Raw genomic sequence first — 20,425 nt, forward strand, 5'->3', positions numbered from 1 at the left:
ACTTTGGTGAAACAAGTCGATGGCATTAACGTCAAGTTTATATATCAGAACATCTAGAGTGTTTTCCTAAATGTGTAATTTATACACACCACACACCACAGCACAGCATTTAGAAAATATGTGGACTATTTTAAAGCTTTAGTCATTGTTGACATAAAAGACAATATTAGTAATGTCATTTTAACTTCTTTAAATAATAAATATACAACCAGCAAAGCAGTAAACCTGCCCTTTCAATACTTATTAGTGCCCTCATTTGTATTACAGTCTATAGAAAATGAATTTGCCTAAGTTGGTTGACTTGTGTCCTCAGAGATGCCAGTATAATGTGAACAGAAGGTTATTGGGGAACTATCATAACTGCCACTGTTACCAACAAATTAAAGTTTCACTTAGTTACTTCAAAACTCGCAGTATCCACAATTTGAATTTGTTTTCAAAAAAAGAAAATGATTACATTCCAACTCTTCCCCCATATAAAATCAGAATGGTGAAAGTAATATATAATAGACTTTTTTATACATGTCAAGGGTGACCTGAGGTAGATAGAGGTGTTCCTTTCTCAGAGCCACAGTTGCCCAGCTAACATACTTCCAGCTTTCAGGACCTAGCCAGGGCACAATCTTTGGCATAGAAGACTGTTTTAAGTTTTTACTCAGAATAAAGTCCAGCCTGTGTTAGAGTTATCTTTATATAAAACAATTGTAGAATATATATTTAAGTTTTTTAAATAAAAGAAGTAGCCTACAAAGTATCTATGGCTTTTGAAAGTCATAATTCTGCCCTGTCCTCTGTGATTGAAGTAAATGAACACTTGTTTGATGTTTGTGAACTGATCAAATGCACCCTTTGATAACATTGAAAACAAGGGTTTTTCATAGAAACTTCAGTGGGAAGCTTCAGATGTTCACTTTCCACTTTAAGATAAAGAAAATGAAATGCTCGCAGTGTTTTGTGGGCCTTTTCTTGGGCTAATGAACCATTTCCTAGCTGTGACAACTTCATTTGCATATATTCTTCCAAAGGTTTATCATTTTGAAACTTGACACTTTAATCTGAAAATAGATTAAGCTATTAAATAGATCAAATATTACTTTCCATATTTATTATATTTTTGAAGGTAGTAGTTACATAGGCTGAGGTGATTTTTTTGGGGGGGGGCTCTTTTTTCTGTTGGCTGATGTTATTCTGCTTGTTTTTAAATCATAGTTAACCTTCTGTTTCATACTGATATGTCCCATACCTTACCTTTCTGTTCTACAACATTTTCTAATCTATTCTTATGTTTCCCTTTTTTGGATAGAAAAATTACAAAATGGTATTTAGCAATATCTTAATTTTTCTTTTCCTTTAATTGCATCTAAAGTGATGATGATGGGAACAGACCTGCCTTGGCTAGTTGATTTATGTAGCTGCCATGCAATGTTTTCCAAGTCACTTCTGCCGTCAAACCTGCACACGTCTGTGTTGATCTTTTAAGTGCCATAAGACTTGAGCATTGTCCACACCTGGAGAGTGCCTGGGTCACAGATAACTCTGCAGATTCGACAAATAAGCTCACATGTGTTAAGCCACTCCACCTTGGAATTCATTTACAACTACAGATATTTTCCATCTATCCTAAATGAAGGAATTAATTGGTCACAATTTTCTACACCACTATACCCATGTAGGTTTTCAGTATAAAAATAATTATTAGAATGCCATTATATTATCATGCTCTTTACACTTAGTGTTTCCAAGTACTCCAAGTTTTAGCGGTGAATTGATCATTTTGGAAACTATGTACTACATGGTGTTATCTGCCCACTCTGCCTTTAAAAGGGTGGTTTCCCAGAGTTGAATAGTTGAATGGTATTAGCCTAGCAAGGAGAACAGCACTATAAGAAACTAACATTTGAGACAGTAGTATATACATTTCATCTCTTCACTGTCTCTAGGTTAAAAGGCAATATACACATATAGACCTACCAGGAAAATTAACAAAATTCTTTTGGGGGAGTTTTGAGAGGTAGGTCTCCTTTCAATTATATATATATGTGTGTGTGTGTGTGTGTGTGTGTCTGTGTGTCTGTGTGTGTATGTATGTATATACCTACCAGGAAAATTAACAAAATTCTTTTGGGGAAGTTTTGAGAGGTAGGTCTCCTTTCAATTTTGTTCTCTTGAAACCCTTCCTTAATACTGAATGGTCAGAATAGTAGTTCTCTTCTAGGGAGGGGAACTGGGGAAAGGGGATGACATCTGTATTGTAAATAAATAAAATATCCAATTAAAAAAAGAACAGTGGTTCTCAACCAATGGATTGTGACCCCTTGAAGTGGGCTGCATATCAGTTTCGCTGTATATCAGATATTTTTATTATAATTCACAACAGTAGCAAAGTTACAGTTATAAAATAGCAATGAAATAATCTTATGGTTGAGAGGTCACCACAACATGAGGAACTATATTAAAGGGTCACAGCACTAGGAAGGTTGAGAACCACTGAGTCAAAAATTGGAGGTTGCCAGGCTTTCCAATGCTATAGTTTAGAAAAATTGGAAAGATTCTTGCTAAGTCATCAGTAGGAAAATGAGATGGGCTCATAGTTTCCCTTAAAGTTGAATAGTTGTAATATCGTATTGATGGAAGAAACATGTTGAGGAGAAAAGTACTAAGGTATGCAGTATTCAGAGTCATTTATAAAATAAAGAGCTTCTGGCCACAGTTCTATCAGTCCGAACTGTAAACAAAAGTCAAATCCATCAGCTCTCAATAAGAAACTTGTCAGATGCAAGTTAATAAGCGTCTCAGACCTCAGATAAATGTTGTAGGAATTTGCACTGAACAGAAAAGCATGCAAAGAAAAACCACAGGCTTTTCTCCTGCCTTTGAGAAGATGGCTGCCACAATGAGTCTGAAATCTTCGCTATTGACAGATCTCGTTTTACAAACCTAATGCTGGGATGATCAGATTGCTGGCTCAGAGGGGTCTATCACCTTTGTCTTGGGAGTTCTAGTCTCCTGTTGGGAAGCAAGCAAGTTTTGTTCTGTTATAGTTTGAAAAGTGAAATTGTGGGATTTATCTCCTCTTCCCTTCAGGAGAGATACTCACATTCCTAACGGGGTCGTCCAGTACTAACAGACATAAAAATCACTGCATGGTCAGCCATGTTTACCTGTGCAGATAAACCAGCAGGTCCCTCTTTCAAAAACTTGACTATTCCTATCACAAACTAGCTTTTAGGAAACTTCAGGTCCCTGAACCTGTCATTTTGTTTGCAAAACTAGAATTTTGTGATGAGGTTGAAGCTGACTTGGGGAGGAAAGATGCTGTTGAATAAGTGTTGTGCTTTGTTGTTGTGTTAATCTGATGAGGGAAGAAAAATCCCTTTGTGCAAAGAATGGAAACAAGAAAGACAAGGATGAGGCCTAGGGTAGGAAATTAGGATGTTTTTAATATTTAATATTTCTGCAGTGAGTTTGGCATTTGTGATTATTCAAGGGAGCTGAAGCATGAAGTAATTATCTAGAGTGTGTATACATGTGTGCATATGTATGCATATGAATCTATGTATATGTGTTCATCTGTGTGTGTGTGTGTGAATTCATCCTTTGATGTTTTGTTGTTTGTTGTTTAGAATTTCTGGGATTAGACTCTGTAAAGTGTTAATCTTGAGACTTTGTATTTATGCATTTAGTAGATACTGAGTATGAATGAACAGTATATGCTCTCTTGTTGCATAGGACCTTGTTATGATACTCTGGATGGTTGCTTTTGGGACATTCTCACTACATAGGCCAGGCTGACCCCCAACTCAAGGTGCTCCTGCCTGAGCCTCTCGAATGCTGGGCAGACATGTGCCACCCACGATTCCTGCCTTTATCATAGTGTTTATATGTGTGTGTTTACTCATCTATACCTTTGTTGTATATGCACTGAGTCTATGAAAGTATTGAAAACAGATTCAAAAGTCTAGTTTGGACCAGCAAAAGAGACTCAGTGGGTAAAGGTACCTCATTAAGCCTAGTGACTTGAGTTAGAACCCCAGAACCCACAAGGGATGAGGAGTGAAGTCCAGCAAGCTGACTTTTAACTTCCACTCTCTCAGTAATCATACCAACTCACCGCCTTGCGACACACAGCAAATAAACAAACAGATGTACAGACAGACAAATAAATCCTAACTTGAATCTGGATATTTCTCCATTGGTTCTCAACCCTCCTAGCCACACACGTGTGCAGGAAAACACATGTGCCTGACTTCAGAAAGCATTGTGATATGTGGGTGGTTTTACTCACAAATCTTGTTCAAATAGATGTTGCAGCGAACAGATAACTGGTGTTTGGAGGCACTTGTAACTGTTTCCAGAGGACACTATCTTTTTTAGATACTGAGTACTTATAAATTGCTCCTGCAGTTGAGGAAGGTTCCAGACATGTGGAATTGCTACCCTGGGCTGGAGTTAGGGGGTTATATGGCAGGCATTGTGCTGATGACTGCAGGGTCCTCACAAGTGCTTTCCATTACTCCTCCCTCTGGGGTAGCCTGAGTTCCATCCTACAGCTGCCATGTTTGACTCACACCTTTCTTCTATGATAACTAAGCTCTTACGGAGGTGCTCACAGCAGCGTTGTGTATGGCAGGACGGATTAGTTTGTGAGAACAAGATAAAGACACAGAGAACTACCATTTGTGCCTTCAAAATTTGAGCAGACATATAAGTTTCAGAGCAGGGTTAAAGGTGTATTTATTTGGTAGTTACTGCTTAAGACATGAGCTGAAGTTAGGTAATTAAATAAATTATATGTGTGATGTTAGTCATAAGAACATCTGTAGCTGTAACTTGTTATCAAAAGGACTATGAGTTTCAAAAACTGCAAGTGTATGTGAAATAGAAATATGGATCTTTAAAGAAGCTGTGTTACAGAAGGCTTTGAAGGAATCTATTGCATTTCAGTACTGCAGGGTGCCAGTCTTAATTCTGCTTGGTCTTCCTATATTCAAAGGAGAAAACTGAATATTTAGCAGAGCAAGGCAAACAAACAAACAAAAAATGCTCTCAGGGAATCTGGTGCTGTATTAGCCAAATGCTAGGACTTCTCAGGTTCAGTTTCAAGTGTACACAGGCTGTTCTTCGAAAGTCAAAGAGGAGACATTGTCCTTTGACAGTATGCTTATGCTTGACATTGCATACAGGATTTAACTCCTTCACTGGTGTGACATAAATCTAAAGAATATTGTAATAAATTTAACCCAGCATAAAACTTGATTTTACTTACCTAGAAAAACAATTTGGTAGCTTTGTTCTCATCTGTTAAGAAAAAAAAAATTCAAATGAACATCACAAATGGATCTCTGCACAAAGATGGAGGAAGGCCTGTTGGGAATTGAGTACACTGCGGTCTGCTGAACTGTATGCCTCGTCTCTCCTTCTTCAGACCTAAGCTTTTGTAATTATGCCTTTCTTTTCCAATGCTTTATTAAGCTCTGAAGGAACCATCAGAATTGTCAAAGGGCAAGTAAGAAGACAGAGTGTTTATAGCTGAAGGGAGCGTCTGCAGTTTGTTGAGATAGGAACAAGAGTCATGTCATGAGTCCTATTTAGGTCACACCTGGGTCACAATTAACTGGCATGACAACCCAGAAATGCCAGGCGTAGCTCCTCACTGGAAAACAGGATGGAATAGACAAGGCTGTCTATGTCCTTGCTATCAGCACATATCCACTCCTGCTGAAACCCCAAGCCATAGAGTTTTACTTTTTCAAGCAAGCCCCAAGAAAATTCTTCTGACAGAAAATCTGCCAGTACAGCATGGCTTGTTTCTTAGTAAATACCTTGTGTTTTATTTTTACAGAGCTCTGTTTTCCCCAAACCTTGATGGGAATACCATCAGTGTTTTAAAACCAGAAGGCCTCAACCCTACACAAAGAACTACAGACAAATAAGGAATTATGAGAGTGGGAGAAACAGCCTTTGAATTTGATGTCTCCTACAAGTCATCAGTTACTACTTGAGTCATCTGTAGTTGTTTTTCTGAAAGGCATTTATGGACAGAGTAACACCCTGGAACTCCCACTGTTAGCACCTAATCTATACAGGGAGAGTCCAGTTCATTTTATTTTGAGACGGGTCTTAGGATATAGCCCAGCTGGGCCGTGAACTGGTAAACTTCTGTCCTCAGACTCTGCAGTGCTGGGATCACAGGCATATGCTAGCACACCCACTGAGTATTTTGTTTTAAAACTCTTGGAAGTTTTAACTATTTTGACTATTCTTTCCAATATATTCTTGTCCCTTTTAGGTTATTCCAATGCTGCAGGAATTCATAATCAAGAAGTTGGGGCGCCCTTTCATTGAGCCGCCCCCCTTTGACTTGGCCAAGGCATTTGGGGACAGTAACTGTTGTGCACCATTGATCTTTGTGCTCTCCCCTGGAGCGGATCCCATGAATGCTCTTCTGAAATTCGCTGATGACCAGGTACTTCACAGCAGATGACATTATCTGACACTGTTACATTCCTTTATAATAATTATTTTTTTTTTTGCTCTAACCAATGTCTTAAAGGATGAGAGAAAGCTAAATATTGTCACTTAGCCATAGGAAGGGCTTGGAATTCTGAAACATAACAGAGTCCCAAGAAAATGATATTCAATGGCTGAACTTACATTAAAAGTGGTTCATTATATAAGTTGTGAAAGTAAAATCAGGCATCTCTGGTGGTGGTGGCATGTGCCATTAGGATCTGCTGAAGGAGGAAGAGGCAGGGTATCATGAGGTTAAGACCAACCTACACTAACATTGAGGGTCGAGGAGCCTTTGCGTCTCCTAACATATACAGCATCTATGCCAGTACATGGATTGGGCTGATTTAGTTCAGGCAGTAATTTCAGGGTGAACCTTCTTGTTGCACCCCTCTTCCTAGTCTCGAAAGGGGGGCAGCCCTGTTTGTCTCTCAGAGCAGCTATATATTATAGCCTCACAGCCAGTAGAGTATGTTCAGTTGTCTATACTTGTAAAGAGATTTTTAAAATATATTCAAATTAATTTTCTATAAGTGTTCTTTTTTTTAATTTTTATTTTTTTACTTGGATATTTTATTTACATTTCAGATGTTATCCCCTTACCACATTCCTCCCGCCTTGCGCAGGAACCACCTATCCCATCCCCCTTACTGCTTCTATGAGGATGTTCCCCCACCTCCCCACCCTCGAATTCCTCCACACTCGGAGTCCAGCCTTCATGAGACCAAGGATCTCCTCTCCCACATATGCCTGACAAGGCCGTCCTCCCCTACATATACAGCTGGAGCCATGGGTCCCTCCCTAGGTGCTCCCAGGCTGGTGGTTTAGACTCTGGGAGCTCTGGTTGGTTGGTATTGTTGCTCTCCTCATGGGGTCCGCAAACCCTTTCAGCTCCTTCAGTCTTCTATCTAACTCCTCCATTGGGAGCCCCATGATCAGTTCAATGGTTAGCTGTGAGCATCCACCTCTGAATATGACAGACTCTGGCAGACCTCTAAGGACACAGCTATATCAGGCTCCTGTCAGCATGCACTTCCTGACATCCACATCAGTGTCTACCTTTGGTGACTGCACATGGGATGGATACCCAGGTGGAATGATCTCCAGACGGTCCCTCCTTCAGTTTCTGTCCCACACTTTGTCTCCACATTTGATCTCATGAGTATTTTGTTACTTCTTCTAAGAAGGACCAAAGCACCCACACTTGGTCTTCCTTCTTCATGAGCTTCATGTGGTCTGTGAATTGAATCTTGGGTATTTTAAGCTTCTGGGCTACTATCCAATTATCAGTGAGTGATTACCATGTGTGTTCTTTTGTGTCTGGGTTACCTCACTCAAAATGATATTTTCTAGTTCTATCCATTTACCTAAGAATTTCTCAAATTCATTATTTTTAATAGCTGAGTAATACTCCATTGTGTAGATGTACCACATTTTTTTGTATCCATTCCTTTGTTGAAGGACATCTGGGTTCTTTCCAGCTTCTGGCTATTATAAATAAGGCTGCTATGAACATAGTGGAGCATATGTCCTTGTTATATGTTGGAGCATCTTCTGGGTATATGCCCAGGAATGGTACAGCTGGATCCTCAGGTAATGCTATGTCCAATTTTCTGAGGAACTGCCAGACTGATTTCCAGAGTGGTTGTACCAGCTTGCAATCCTACCAACAATGGAGGAGTGTTCCTCTTTCTCCACATCCTTGCCAGCATCTACTATCACCTGAGTTTTTGATCTTAGCCATTTTGACTGGTGTGAGGTGGAATCTCAGTGTTGTTTTGATTTGCATTTCCCTGATGACTAAGGATATTGAATATTTCTCTAGGTGCTTCTCAGCCATTCGAGTTTCCTTGGTTGAGAATTCTTTGTTTAGCTCTGTACCCCATTTTTAATAGGAATATTTGGTTGTCTGGAGTCTAATTTCTTGAGTTCTTTATATATATTGGATATTATCCCTCTATCAGATCTAGGATTGGTAAAGATCTTTTCCCAATCTGTTGGTTGCTGTTTTACCCTATTGACAGTGTCCTTTGCCTTACAGAAGCATTGCAATTTTATGAGGTTGATTTGTCAATTCTTGCTCTTAAAGCATAAGCCATTGGTGTTTTGTTCAGGAACTTTTCCCCTGTGCCTAGGTATTCGAGGGTCTTCCCCACTTTCTCTTCTATTAGTTTCAGTGTATCTGGTTTTATGTGAAGGTCCTTTGTCCACTTGGACTTGAGCTTTGTACAAGAGGATAAGAATGGATCGATTTGGATTCTTCTACATACTGACCTCCAGTTGAACCAGCACTATTTGTTGAAAATGCTGTCCTTTTTCCACTGGCTGGTTTTAGCTCCTTTGTTAAAGATCAAGGGATCATAGGTGTGTGGGTTCATTTCTGGATCTTCAATTCTATTCCATTGATCTTCTTGCCTGTCTCTGTACCAATACCATGTAGTTTTTACCACTATTGCTCTGTAGTACAGTTTGAGGTCAGGGATGGTGATCCCCCCAGAAGTTCTTTTATTGTTGAGAGTGGTTCTCACTATCTTGGGTTTTTTGTTATTCCAAATGAATTTGCAAATTGCTCTTTTTATCTCTATGAAGAATTGATTTGGAATTTTGATGGGTATTGCATTGAATCTGTAGACTGCTTTTGGCAAGATGGCCATTTTTACTACATTAATCCTGCCAATCCAGGAGCATGGGAGATCTTTCCATCTTCTGAGATCTTCTATTTCTTTCTTCAGAGACTTGAAGTTCTTGTCATACAGATCTTTCACTTGCTTGGTTAGATTCACTCCAAGGTATTTTATATTGTTCGTAACTATTGTGAAGGGTTTCATTTCCCTAATTTCTTTCTCAGCCTGTTTATCCTTTGAGTAGAGGAAGGCTACTGATTTGTTTGAATTGATTTTATATCCAGCCACTTAGCTGAAGTTTTTATCAGGTTTAGGAGTTCTCTGGTGGAAGTTTTAGGGTCACTTAAGTATTCTATCATATCATCTGCAAATAGTGAAATTTTGACTTCTTCCTTTCCTATTTGTATCCCTTTTACTTTCTTTTGTTGTCTAATTGCTCTGGCTAGGACTTCCAGTACTATATTAAATAGGTAAGGTGAGAATGGGCAGCCTTGTCTAGTCCCTGATCTTAGTGGGATTGCTTCAAGTTTCTCTCCATTTAGTTTGATGTTGGCTTCTGGCTTGCTGTATATTGCTTTTACTATGTTTAGGTATGGGCCTTGAATTCCTGATCTTTCCAAGACTTTTACCATGAAGGGATTTTGAATTTTGTCAAATGCTTTCTCAGCATCTAGTGAGATGATCATGAAGTTTTTTTTAGTTTGTTTATGTAGTGGATTACATTGATGGATTTCCAAATATTGAGCCATCCCTGCATTCCTGGGACAAAGCCTACTTGATCATGATGGATGATTGTTTTGATGTGTTGTTGGATTCGGTTTGCGAGAATTTTATTGAGTATTTTTGCATCGATATTCATAAGGGAGATTGGTCTGAAGTTCTCTTTCTTTGTTGGGTCTTTGTGAGGTTTAGGTATGAGCTTGATTGTAGCTTCACAGATCAAATTGGCTAGTGTTCCTTCTGTTTCTATTTTGTGGAATAGTTTGAAGAGAATTGGTATTAGGCCTTTCTTGAAAGTCTGATAGAATTCTGCACTAAAACCATCTGGTCCTGGGTTTGTTTGTTTGTTTGTTTGTTTTGTTTTGTTTTTTGCTGTTTTTTTGTTTTTTTTTGTTTTTTTGTTTTTTTGTTTTTTTGGTTTTTGGTGGGGAGACTTTTAATGACTGCTGCTATTTCTTTAGGGCTTATGGAATCATTTAAATGGTTTATTTGCTCCTGACTTAACTTTGGTACCTTCTATCTGTCTAGAAAATTGTCCATTTCATCCAGATTTTCCTGTTTTGTTGAGTGTAGGCCTACCTAGTATGATCTGATGATTTTTTTTTTTAATTTCTTCAGTTTCTGTTATGTGTCTTTTCAGTTCTGATTTTTTAAATTTGGATACTGTCTCTGTGCCCTCTGTTTAGTCTGGCTAAGGGTTTATCTATCATATTAATTTTCTCAAAGAACCAGCTCCTGGTTTGGTTGGTATTTTGTATAGTTCTTTCTGTTTCCATTTGGTTGATTTCAGCCCTGAGGTTGACTTTTTTTCCTGCTGTCTACTCTTCTTGGGTGTATTTGCTTCTCTTTGCTCTAGAGCTTTCAGGTGTGCTGTCAAGTTGTTAGCGTATGCTCTCTCCAGTTTCTTTTTGTAGGCACTTAGAGCTATGAGTTTTCCTCTTAGCACTGCTTTCATGGAGTCCCACAAGTTTTAGTATAATGTGTCCTCATTTTTATTAAATTCTAAAAAGTCTTTAATTTCTTTCTTTATTTCTTTCTTGACCAACTCATCATTGAGTAGAGTGTTGTTTCCACATGTATGTGGGCTTTCCATTGTTTTTGTCATTATTAAAGACCAGCCTTAGTCTGTGGTCATCTGATAGGATACAAGGGATTAGTTGAATGTTTTTTTTATCTGTTGAGGACTGTTTTGTGGCCAATTATATGGTCTGTTTTGTAGAAGGTACCATGAGGTGCTGAGAAAAAGGTATATTCTTTTGTTTTAGGATGAAATGTCCTATAGCTATCTGTTAAATCCATTTGGTTCATAACTTCTGTTAATTTCATTGTGTCTCTGTTTAGTTTCTCTTTCCATGATCTGTCCATTGCTAAGAGTAGGATATCAAAATCCCCTGCTATTATTGTGTGAAGTGCAATGTGTGCTTTGAGCTTTAGTAAAGTTTCTTTTATATATGTGGGTGCCCTTGCATTTGGAGCATAGATGTTCAGAATTGAGAGTTCATCTTGTTCGATTTTTCCTTTGATAAGTATGAAGTATCCTTTCTTATCTTTTTTGATTACTTTTGGTTGAAAGTTGATTTTATTTGATATAGAATGGCTACTGCAGCTTGTTTCTTAAGAAAATTTGCTTGGAAAGTTGTTTTCCATCCTTTTACTCTGAGGTAGTATCTGTCTTTGCCACCGAGGTGCACTTTCTGTTTGCAGAAAAATTCTGGGTCCTGTTTATGTATCCAGTCTGATAGTCTATGTCTTTTTATTGGAGAATTGAGTCCATTGATGTTAAGATATATTAAGGAAAAATGATTGTTGGTTCCTGTTATTTTTGTTATTAGAGTTGGAATTGTGTTTGTGTAGCTATCTTCTTTTGGGGTTGTTGGGAGATTACTTCCTTGCTTTTTTTTAGGTTGTAGTTTCCCTCCTTGTGTTGGAGTTTTCCATCAATTATCCTTTGAAGTGTTGGATTTGTGGGAAGATATTGTGTAAATTTGGTTTTCTCATGGAATATCTTGGTTTCTCCATCTATAGTGATTGAGAGTTTTGCAGGGTACAGTAGTCTGGGCTGGCATTTGTGTTCTCTTAGGGTCTGTATGATATCAGTCCAGGATTTTCTGGCTTTTATAGTCTCTGGTGAGAAGTCTGGTGTAATTCTTATAGGTCTGCCTTTATATGTTACTTTACCTTTTTCCCTTACTGCTTTTAGTATTTCTTCTTTGTTTTGTGCATTTGATGTTTTGATTATTATGTGATGGGAGGTATTTCTTTTCTGGTCTAGTCTATTTGGAGTTCTGTAGGCTTTTTGTATATTCATAGACATCTCTTTCTTTAGGTTAGGGAAGTTTTCCTCTATAGTTTTGTTGAAGATATTTACTGGTCCTTTAAGTTGGGAGTCTTCACCCTCATCTATACCTATTATCTTTATGTTTGGTCTTCTCATTGTGTCCTGGATTTTCTTGTTTTGAGTTAGGAGCTTTTTGCATTTTGCATTTTCTTTGACAGTTGTGTCAATGTTTTCCATGGTATCTTCTGCACATGAGATTCTCTCTTCTATTTCTTGTATTCTGTTAGTCATGCTTGCATTTATGACTGCTGACCTCTTTCCTAGGTTTTCTATCTCCAGGGCAGTTTCCCTTTGAGATTTCTTTATTGTTTCTACTTCCATGTTTAGATCCTGGATGGTTTTGTTTAATTCCTTCACCTGTTTGGTTGTGTTTTCTTGCAATTCTTTAAGGGATTTTTGTTTTCTCTTTAAGGGATTCTACCTGTTTACCTTTGTTCACCTGTACTTCTTTAAGGAAGTTATTTATATCCTTCTTAATGTCTTCTATCATCCTCATGAGAAGTGATTTTAATTCTGAATTCTGCTTTTCTGGTGTGATGGGGTGTCCAGGGCTTGTTATGGTGGGAGAACTGGTTTCTGATGATGCCAAGTAACTTTGATTTCTGTTGCCTATGTTCTTGTGCTTGCCTTTCGCCATCTGGTTAACTCTAGTGCTACCTGCACTCACTGTGTCTGACTGGAGCCTGTCTTTCCAGTTATCTTGCTTGCATCAGAACTCCTCAGAGTTCAGATGTCTCTGTGATCCTGAACTCCTGGGACTCAGGCTGCCTTTGGGATCCTGAAATTCTGCTGCTCTGAGTGTAGTGTCTCCTCTAGAATGGCTCAGGATACAGTGTCTTCACGGGAGCAGACCAACTAGGTGTCTATCCCAGACCAAAAGACCAAGCGAGGAGCAGAAAGGAAGTAGTATTCCAGAGGGGCAGGGTTTGGGTGGCTGATGGGTCCTGAGTACCCCAGGCTCCCAGTTGTAGCTCTGAGGCATAGGGTAGTGGGAGAGGGTTCTTACCTGCTGCCCTGAGTGCAGTGGCTCCTCTAGGATGTCTCTGGATATGGTGTCTTCATGGCAGCAGACTAGCTAGGTGTCTGCCCCACCTTTTGTTCTTATGCCATACTGTCCAGAAGAAGAAAGTAATGAACAGGTTTTTGGATAGTTCTGAGTTGATGTTCCTAATTTTGTTATAATCTAAACAACTTCTGGCAGTTTCTAAAACTGACAGGAACATTTGCATAAAGGTCATGACCTTTAATAAACTTTGGAGGATTAAGGTCACGTCTTACAGTAGACTTTGGTGGTAAATGTTATTAATGTTTTCTCTGTGAAATTATGCAGAAGACTTTAAAGTAAATGATCACATCTCGATTTCATAGTAAGGGATGCTAAAGCAAAAAGAGGACAGCTTCCTGAAAGCCACATGACTTTAAAATTCAAGTAGTCTCCATTGGGTCACTTTACGCTTAAATAGCCTAGATTTTGTCTGAGTGCTATGATGGTCTGATATAGTTTTCTGGTTGTTTCAGAAGCCTTGAGCTATGGATGCCATGATTAAAGAAAGAGATGCTTTAAGTAGCATGCCCATTCATTTGTAAGACCATCCCAGTTGGACTGTGGAGGATTGTCTTGAGTATTGCAAAATGGAAGCAGGCCATTAGTAGGGGGAAGGGATATTGGAAATGAGATAAGAAATGTAGTGGCAGATCTAGAGTGGAGGTAGCTCCAAGTGTCTGTCATGCATGAGGCTTATCTCTGCAAGTCAACTTTGCTTCAACATCCTTTTGAGCTCTCTTTCCTCTGTTTGTCTCTTCAGTGTTAGGCAATGTTGTCATTCTCTGGCCCTATGTCTGTCATCCGTCTGCATTGTCTCCAGTCTCTACCTCTACATTCCCCCTTCCAAAGTGGTTTTCTTCTCACAGAGTTAATGACTGTGATAGTTTGAATATGCTTGGCCCAAGGAGTGGCACTATTTAGAGGTATGGCCTTGTTGGATTAGGTGTGGCCTTGTTGAAGGAGGTGTGTCACTATGGGCAAGGACTTAAGACCCTCATTCCAACTGCCTAGAAGCCAGTCTTCTAGCAGCCTTCAGATGAAGATGTAGAACTTTCAGCTCCTCCTGCATCGTGCCTGCCTGGGCACTGCCATGCTTCCACCTTGATGATAATAAACTGAACCTTTGAATCTGTAAGCCAGCCCCAAGTAAATGTTCTCATAAGAGCTGCCTTGGTTATGGTGTCTGTTCACAGCAGTAAAAACCCTAAGACAATGACTATATACAATGAGCAGTTGGAGGGGGACCAAGACTCATTCTTCAACTGCCTCTGTCACTGGGAACCTCTTCTAGAAAGTCTGGGGACAACTACCCCTAAAATGAGGAGATCCAAAAGCTACAGCTGAGCTGTGGAAACATCCCCACAGCATTTCTGAAGGAAGTTGTTGACTGGCAGTCAGTGGTTAATGCTTTTGTTCTTCTAATTTTATGAGTATTTAAAGTAACTGACACACTTGCTCAAGGTGGCAGGTCAGGTTCATTTTCCAATTCATGATTTTCGTCTTAGCTTTGTGTTTTAGGGGTTGCTAAATGACAGCTGTGTCCTTTAATCTGCTCCTTTATTAAAAAGTCTTCTTAATATGTTTTGTATATCTTATGTCAACAGCCAAAGATCCTTCAGAATTTTTTTCTTATCACAATGATCATTTCTATACTATTCCATCTAAGTATTGATCAGTGTGTGTTTAGGTTATGTCTGTTTGGACCAATGTATGATGCTAAAATGATATCTTTGTTGTTCTTGTACACAGGGATATGGGGGCTCAAAACTTAGCTCTCTATCTCTGGGCCAAGGCCAAGGGCCCATTGCCATGAAGATGTTAGAAAAAGCTGTCAAGGATGGAACATGGGTTGTTCTTCAAAACTGTCACCTTGCCACCTCTTGGATGCCAACTCTTGAGAGAGTTTGTGAGGTAAAAATGCAGATATATATTTGTTAGTGTATACCTCTCCAGTCTCATTTTTATATACATACCACCCAAGTGCCTCATTGTTATTCTCTCATTTGGCAGGCTTCAGGTTAAGGTTGTAGCTGGATCACGATAAACATGGGTTCATATTAAAGACTTGACCTAAAAAAAAAAATAGAGGCAGACACATAGTCAGACTATAGCAGACACTCGGTCACACAAGAGTGCTTATATTGAATTTCAGCATGTCCATGACTCAGAGAAACAGGCCTCAGTAGCTCTTCCTACACCTTAACACCACAGTGCTAATGGGGGCTCTGGGACCTCCAGCGTTCACTATAGAGGTAGCAGTGATAAATACTGAGGCTTCAGGATACATACACTAGCTCTTCCCTTTAAAGCATCCTTCTCTCTTAAACACATGATTCCAGCTCGGAGTAATATTGATTTGTTTTCAGGGGTCACTTAACCCCCAAATCTGGCTGCAGCAAGAGGAGGGGGTTAGTCTTCATCTAGCTGTGGTTAAAGAATTATGCTTTAAATATTTCAGAAACATCAGTGCAGTCATGAACACATTAATAAGAAGGCTTTAGTTTTTGAGCCAACTCTGAACTACATAGCACTTCTGTAAGCTGTACAGTCATGTGAATTAATTTTATCAGTGGAGTGACAACACTCTGGGCCTTCTCAGTGAAGTGTGGTGGCTCAGAAATGAAGGTTGGGTTTTCGCTTAAATTCCAACAATTCCATCTCTGTTTTATAGATGTTTCTTTCCCTTTCCAGACTGTTCCTTACAGATATTGAGACAATTTCTTGAGTCTTACTCATGCTTGTTTGTGATTTACTTTCTCTCGCAGGAGTTAAGCCCAGAATCAACACACCCTGATTTCCGAATCTGGCTGACGAGTTACCCATCTCCAAATTTCCCTGTGTCGGTCCTGCAGAACGGAGTAAAAATGACCAATGAAGCACCTAAAGGATTGCGGGCTAATATTATTCGATCATACCTCATGGACCCGATCTCTGACCCCGAATTCTTTGGCAGCTGCAAAAAGCCTGTTAGTGATGGCTAAGTCCTGTCACCCCAACCCTGTAAAGCAATTCAAATGTCCCCTAGTGGTCAGGGATATGTGCATAGAGTAAAACTACAAATTAAATAGGCGCCCTGCTCTGCAGCACAGTTGGTTTTGATTACTGATTATTGACTGTGCTGAAGTCGATTTTATTAATATTTTATTTTAATTTTACCACCAGCCCCAATCCTGCTCAGCTGAGATATTATGGAGTATCATTAATAATGTAGGCTTCTGTTGAGAGAGTCAGCTGTAAGCCATTCCCAGCGCAAATTTGCAAGGCTGGAGAACTTGTTCCAGGATATGAACTGAGCCCTTTGCTACCTGGAACCATCGCTCTAAATTAAAACATAAAAACATTTCCTCCATATAACCATAATGAGAGCCAAAATGGTTTTCCTCCTCGATTGATGGGACTCATAAGGGTCTTTTCCGGAGCCCAGGCAAGCAGGGAAAACACCCACTGTTTTCATGATTAGAATTCTGTCTGAATGTCTGTGAACTAAAATTGTTTCACGGTGCTTTGCTGTAATTAAAAATGGAAGGGCTCTTTTAGATGAAGGGTTATGAACCTTGATAAGTTTTGCCATCCGAAAGCTCATAGTCGTGAGGTCTGAATATTACTTAAGTGCACAACATGAGAAAACACTAAACTAAAGTACTTTCATTAAGCAAAAATCTGTGCATGTACACACACACACACACACACGCTCACACACACTCATCCACACAAAGAAAAAAGAAAAGAAAAAAGAAAGAAATCCACACATATACATTCAAAGCCAAGTCAACCTTGTCCTGAGCCTCTAGGCTGTGTATGGCTGGCTTTTGTATTAATGGGGCTTGCTGTAAGCAGGTGACTCCCAGAGCTAGTGGGGGCATCTCTCCGTATGATAGACTCAACAGAGCCCCCTTTGCAAGTGAACTTACCTTCTCTTTCTTTTGTATTAGAGGATGTCTCCCATAGTAATCACATTTTAGAGGTAGAGGCATTTATGAAACAGCACCAACCCAAGATAAAAATTTCATTAAATTCCATAACACTTTACAACTTTACATTTTAAGTTTTTATTTGAAAATGATTTTTATATTTATAGGAAAATTGGAAATATAAAAAATAGTATAAGGGACAACAACCTATGCCCTTCATATCCAATTGCTATTTTTATACCATTTGATTTGTTTTGTGTTGCCTCTCTATGTACCTAAATACATTAACATCTGTGCATATATACATTAGTCTCTCTTTGACTCTGTCTGTATGTCTGTCTGTCTCTCTTCTCTCTTTCCCTCTTTCTCTTTTTTCTCTGTCTTTCCCTGTCTCTCCCCCCTCTCTGAGTGTGTGTGTGTGTGTGTGTGTGTGTGTGTGTATGTGTGTGTGTATGTGTGTGTGTATGTGTGTGTATGTGTGTATGTGTGTGTATGTGTGTGTGCTCTCAGTCATCTCTTGGTGTCTATAGAGTCTTGGTTATAGTCTAGAGCTTTCCTCAGATACTCAAACACTGATAGATGGCTTCAGCTTCATATAAAATGGTATGACATTTGCCTATAACTTAGATTTATACTCCTATATGCTAATTTAAACAAAATATAGGTTATTTATATCATGGAATGTGAGTGGTATAAAAATATTTGTCAGGTTTTTTTTTTTTGTGCAAGGAGTAAGAAACCTATATATATTCAATACCAGCACAATAAAAATTCAATCTGAGGTTGAGTAAATTCATCAATGCAGAACAAGCAAAAGACAGAAGGCTTTACTGTGTGTGTGTGTGTGTGTGTGTGTGTGTGTGTGTGTGTGTGTGATAGTTGAAAGCAAACTAGATCTATCATGATCCTTTATCCTTAAATACTTTCAGAAATTTCTAACCCTTTGGTATAGAGACACAATGTTGATACATACAAAGTTCATACCTGCAAGCCATGTAGTCAAGTTACCCAAAACTCTCAGAATGTTTAAACTTTTGTGTTGGGTCACCGTTCATATGTGCATGTGGCCTGCAGGTCCCATGTTAGATGCATTTATGTATGTTTGAGGAATAGGGATGTTGTCTTACCTTGGTATTATTATTACCTTTTGTAAATTTAACTGTTATGTCAATCTTTCATGTGGTTCAATGTTGTCAGCTAATAGCATCATTTCATTGTCTGTAAGAGAATTGGTGTAATGTCAGTGTCATGCTTATTTCTTACATCTGTTTTACCTTCCTCATGCTGTTGAGGCTCCATTCCTGTGATGCTGGAGATCAAACCCAGACCTGTGCCTGGTTGGCAAGTGTTGTGCCCCTGAGCTTGCTCCCAGGCATCTACCTTCTTTCACTTGAAACATTTCCTCAGCCCTTCTTACCTTACAACACTGTCATTTTAGAAGAATGTACTTCACGATATTGCTTTAACAATGGAATTTTCCTCATTCAGAATCTGTGTGACATTTTCTAACTATTAGATTCGGGTTTTTTTTTTTTTTATTTATTATTCTTAACCAAATTATTAAGTAGGTAATGCTGTGCCTCAGTGGATGAAACTAGTTTTGATCATCTAAAAAGTCATTGATTAATTTCTCCACTGTTAATAATTGGTTTTTCTCTTTCCTGTAGAGAGGAAGGGTTCCATCTTCCATTCATATTTAGTATCTACTGAGCATCCCCACCTCACTGAGTTGGTCCTTAAGTGGTTATTCCCCAGTTGCAGCACTTGGAACTTTCAACGCTTGGCACTTATTCCTCTAAGCAGTGGTTCTTTCCGATATTGGTATGGATATAGGGTTTACTGATATACCCCCGATGATTTGCAATTCATTGATCAAAAATTTTATCCTCATATTATTCCAATTTAATCAATGGGTCTCCATTAAACTGGTTTCTGTATGTTTTTCAGCTTTAGGAAGTCTATGTTGTTAGCAGCTCTCACTTTATAATGTAAGATTTTCCAGGCTCATCTTGGAATCTTCATGATTCTGTCTCAGAGCCAGACATTTTGCCAAAGAGCTCTGCTTCTTTTGAGTGGTTAATGGTATTGGAGAACTCAATGGATATTAGATGAGTTTCTTGGTACTTAAGTATAGACACACAACCAGGAATAGTGGTACACACCTTTAATCCCAGCACTGTGTAGGCAGAGGCAGGCAGATCTTTGTGAGTTTGAGGCCAGCCTGGTCTATATATTGAGTTCCAGGACAGCCAGGACTAAATGGAAAGATCCTATCTAAAAGCAAAATCAACAAAAAAAAATTAAAAAAAATATAGGCATGCAAACATACAAATATACATACATGTCCTACATGCCCTCTAGACATGATGACTACATGCCAGAATTTTCTATTTCAGTGCATCTTCCACATTCATTCTTGTCTTTCTTAATTTCATGTTTGTCTTTTCTTTTACATTGAGACATCTAGCTTCCAACAATTAATGATTCAATATATATAAAGTAATTCAGAGTAATACTAGCATGTTTAGTCATTGTCTTCAATTAAGTTTATGCTACCTCTCTTTCGTCAGACCTGTTTGATTCTTTCTCATTTCTTTTTTGGTTGATTTTATATTTTCTTTTCTTCTGTTTTCTTTTTCAAGTTTATTCTGTGAAGGGACCTTATGCTGTGGGATAAAATTTAGTTCTTTCTGGGATGTTTCTGGGTTCTGTTAAATAATAAAATATCCTATAGTTACCTTCAGTTGCAGGGAGAGCTTGGGTCAGAAATTGGGAGGTATGACACAATATGTTAATTACTACTTCATTGTTTAAAATGTAGGCTTTGGATTCTCCAAGCTCTCATCCAGTGACCCTGGCTGGCGGGTGGCATGCTATCAGGGGAAGAGAATGAACTGCCATCTTCCTTTTCATGACCTATGACACAGCTAACAGCTGTTGGTACCATTCACTTCAGAGTGGTTTTGAAACAGGAAGGGGCAGATATTCCTGATCTTAGCTGGGACTTTATGATCTGGGCATGGGTTTGGGGCAATACTCCTCCTCATCCCCTACCGACCCTACCTCTGATCTAGTCTGTTTCAGGCTCTCCAGTGTACCCTTCAGACTGGCTTTTACTGTAAGGCTTCCTCAATACATGGTACACATTGTCTTTACCAGCATCCCTTCCTCCTTGGGATTTCTACCAGGTTGGCCCACTGCTCGACTGTGTACCTAGTGTTTCCCTCTGATCTTCAACCCTCTGTCAGTGGACTGCTCTTTTTTCATGTCTGAGTTT

At 38.9% G+C, this 20,425-nt stretch overlaps 1 protein-coding gene across 1 annotated transcript in view; it reads left to right on the plus strand.

The window, feature by feature from the left end:
• Positions 1 to 20,425, plus strand: part of Dnah7 (dynein axonemal heavy chain 7) — a 256,781-nt gene that overhangs the window by 202,022 nt on the left and 34,334 nt on the right. Inside the window, exons 55-57 of the mRNA XM_034497949.2 lie at positions 6,290 to 6,466; positions 14,987 to 15,148; positions 16,003 to 16,203. Coding sequence (XP_034353840.1) covers positions 6,290 to 6,466; positions 14,987 to 15,148; positions 16,003 to 16,203 — 540 coding nt within the window. The remainder of the gene's footprint in view (positions 1 to 6,289; positions 6,467 to 14,986; positions 15,149 to 16,002; positions 16,204 to 20,425) is intronic.

Source organism: Arvicanthis niloticus, chromosome 3 (genome assembly GCF_011762505.2).
Source record: "Arvicanthis niloticus isolate mArvNil1 chromosome 3, mArvNil1.pat.X, whole genome shotgun sequence".
Taxonomy (NCBI): Eukaryota; Metazoa; Chordata; class Mammalia; order Rodentia; family Muridae; genus Arvicanthis; species Arvicanthis niloticus.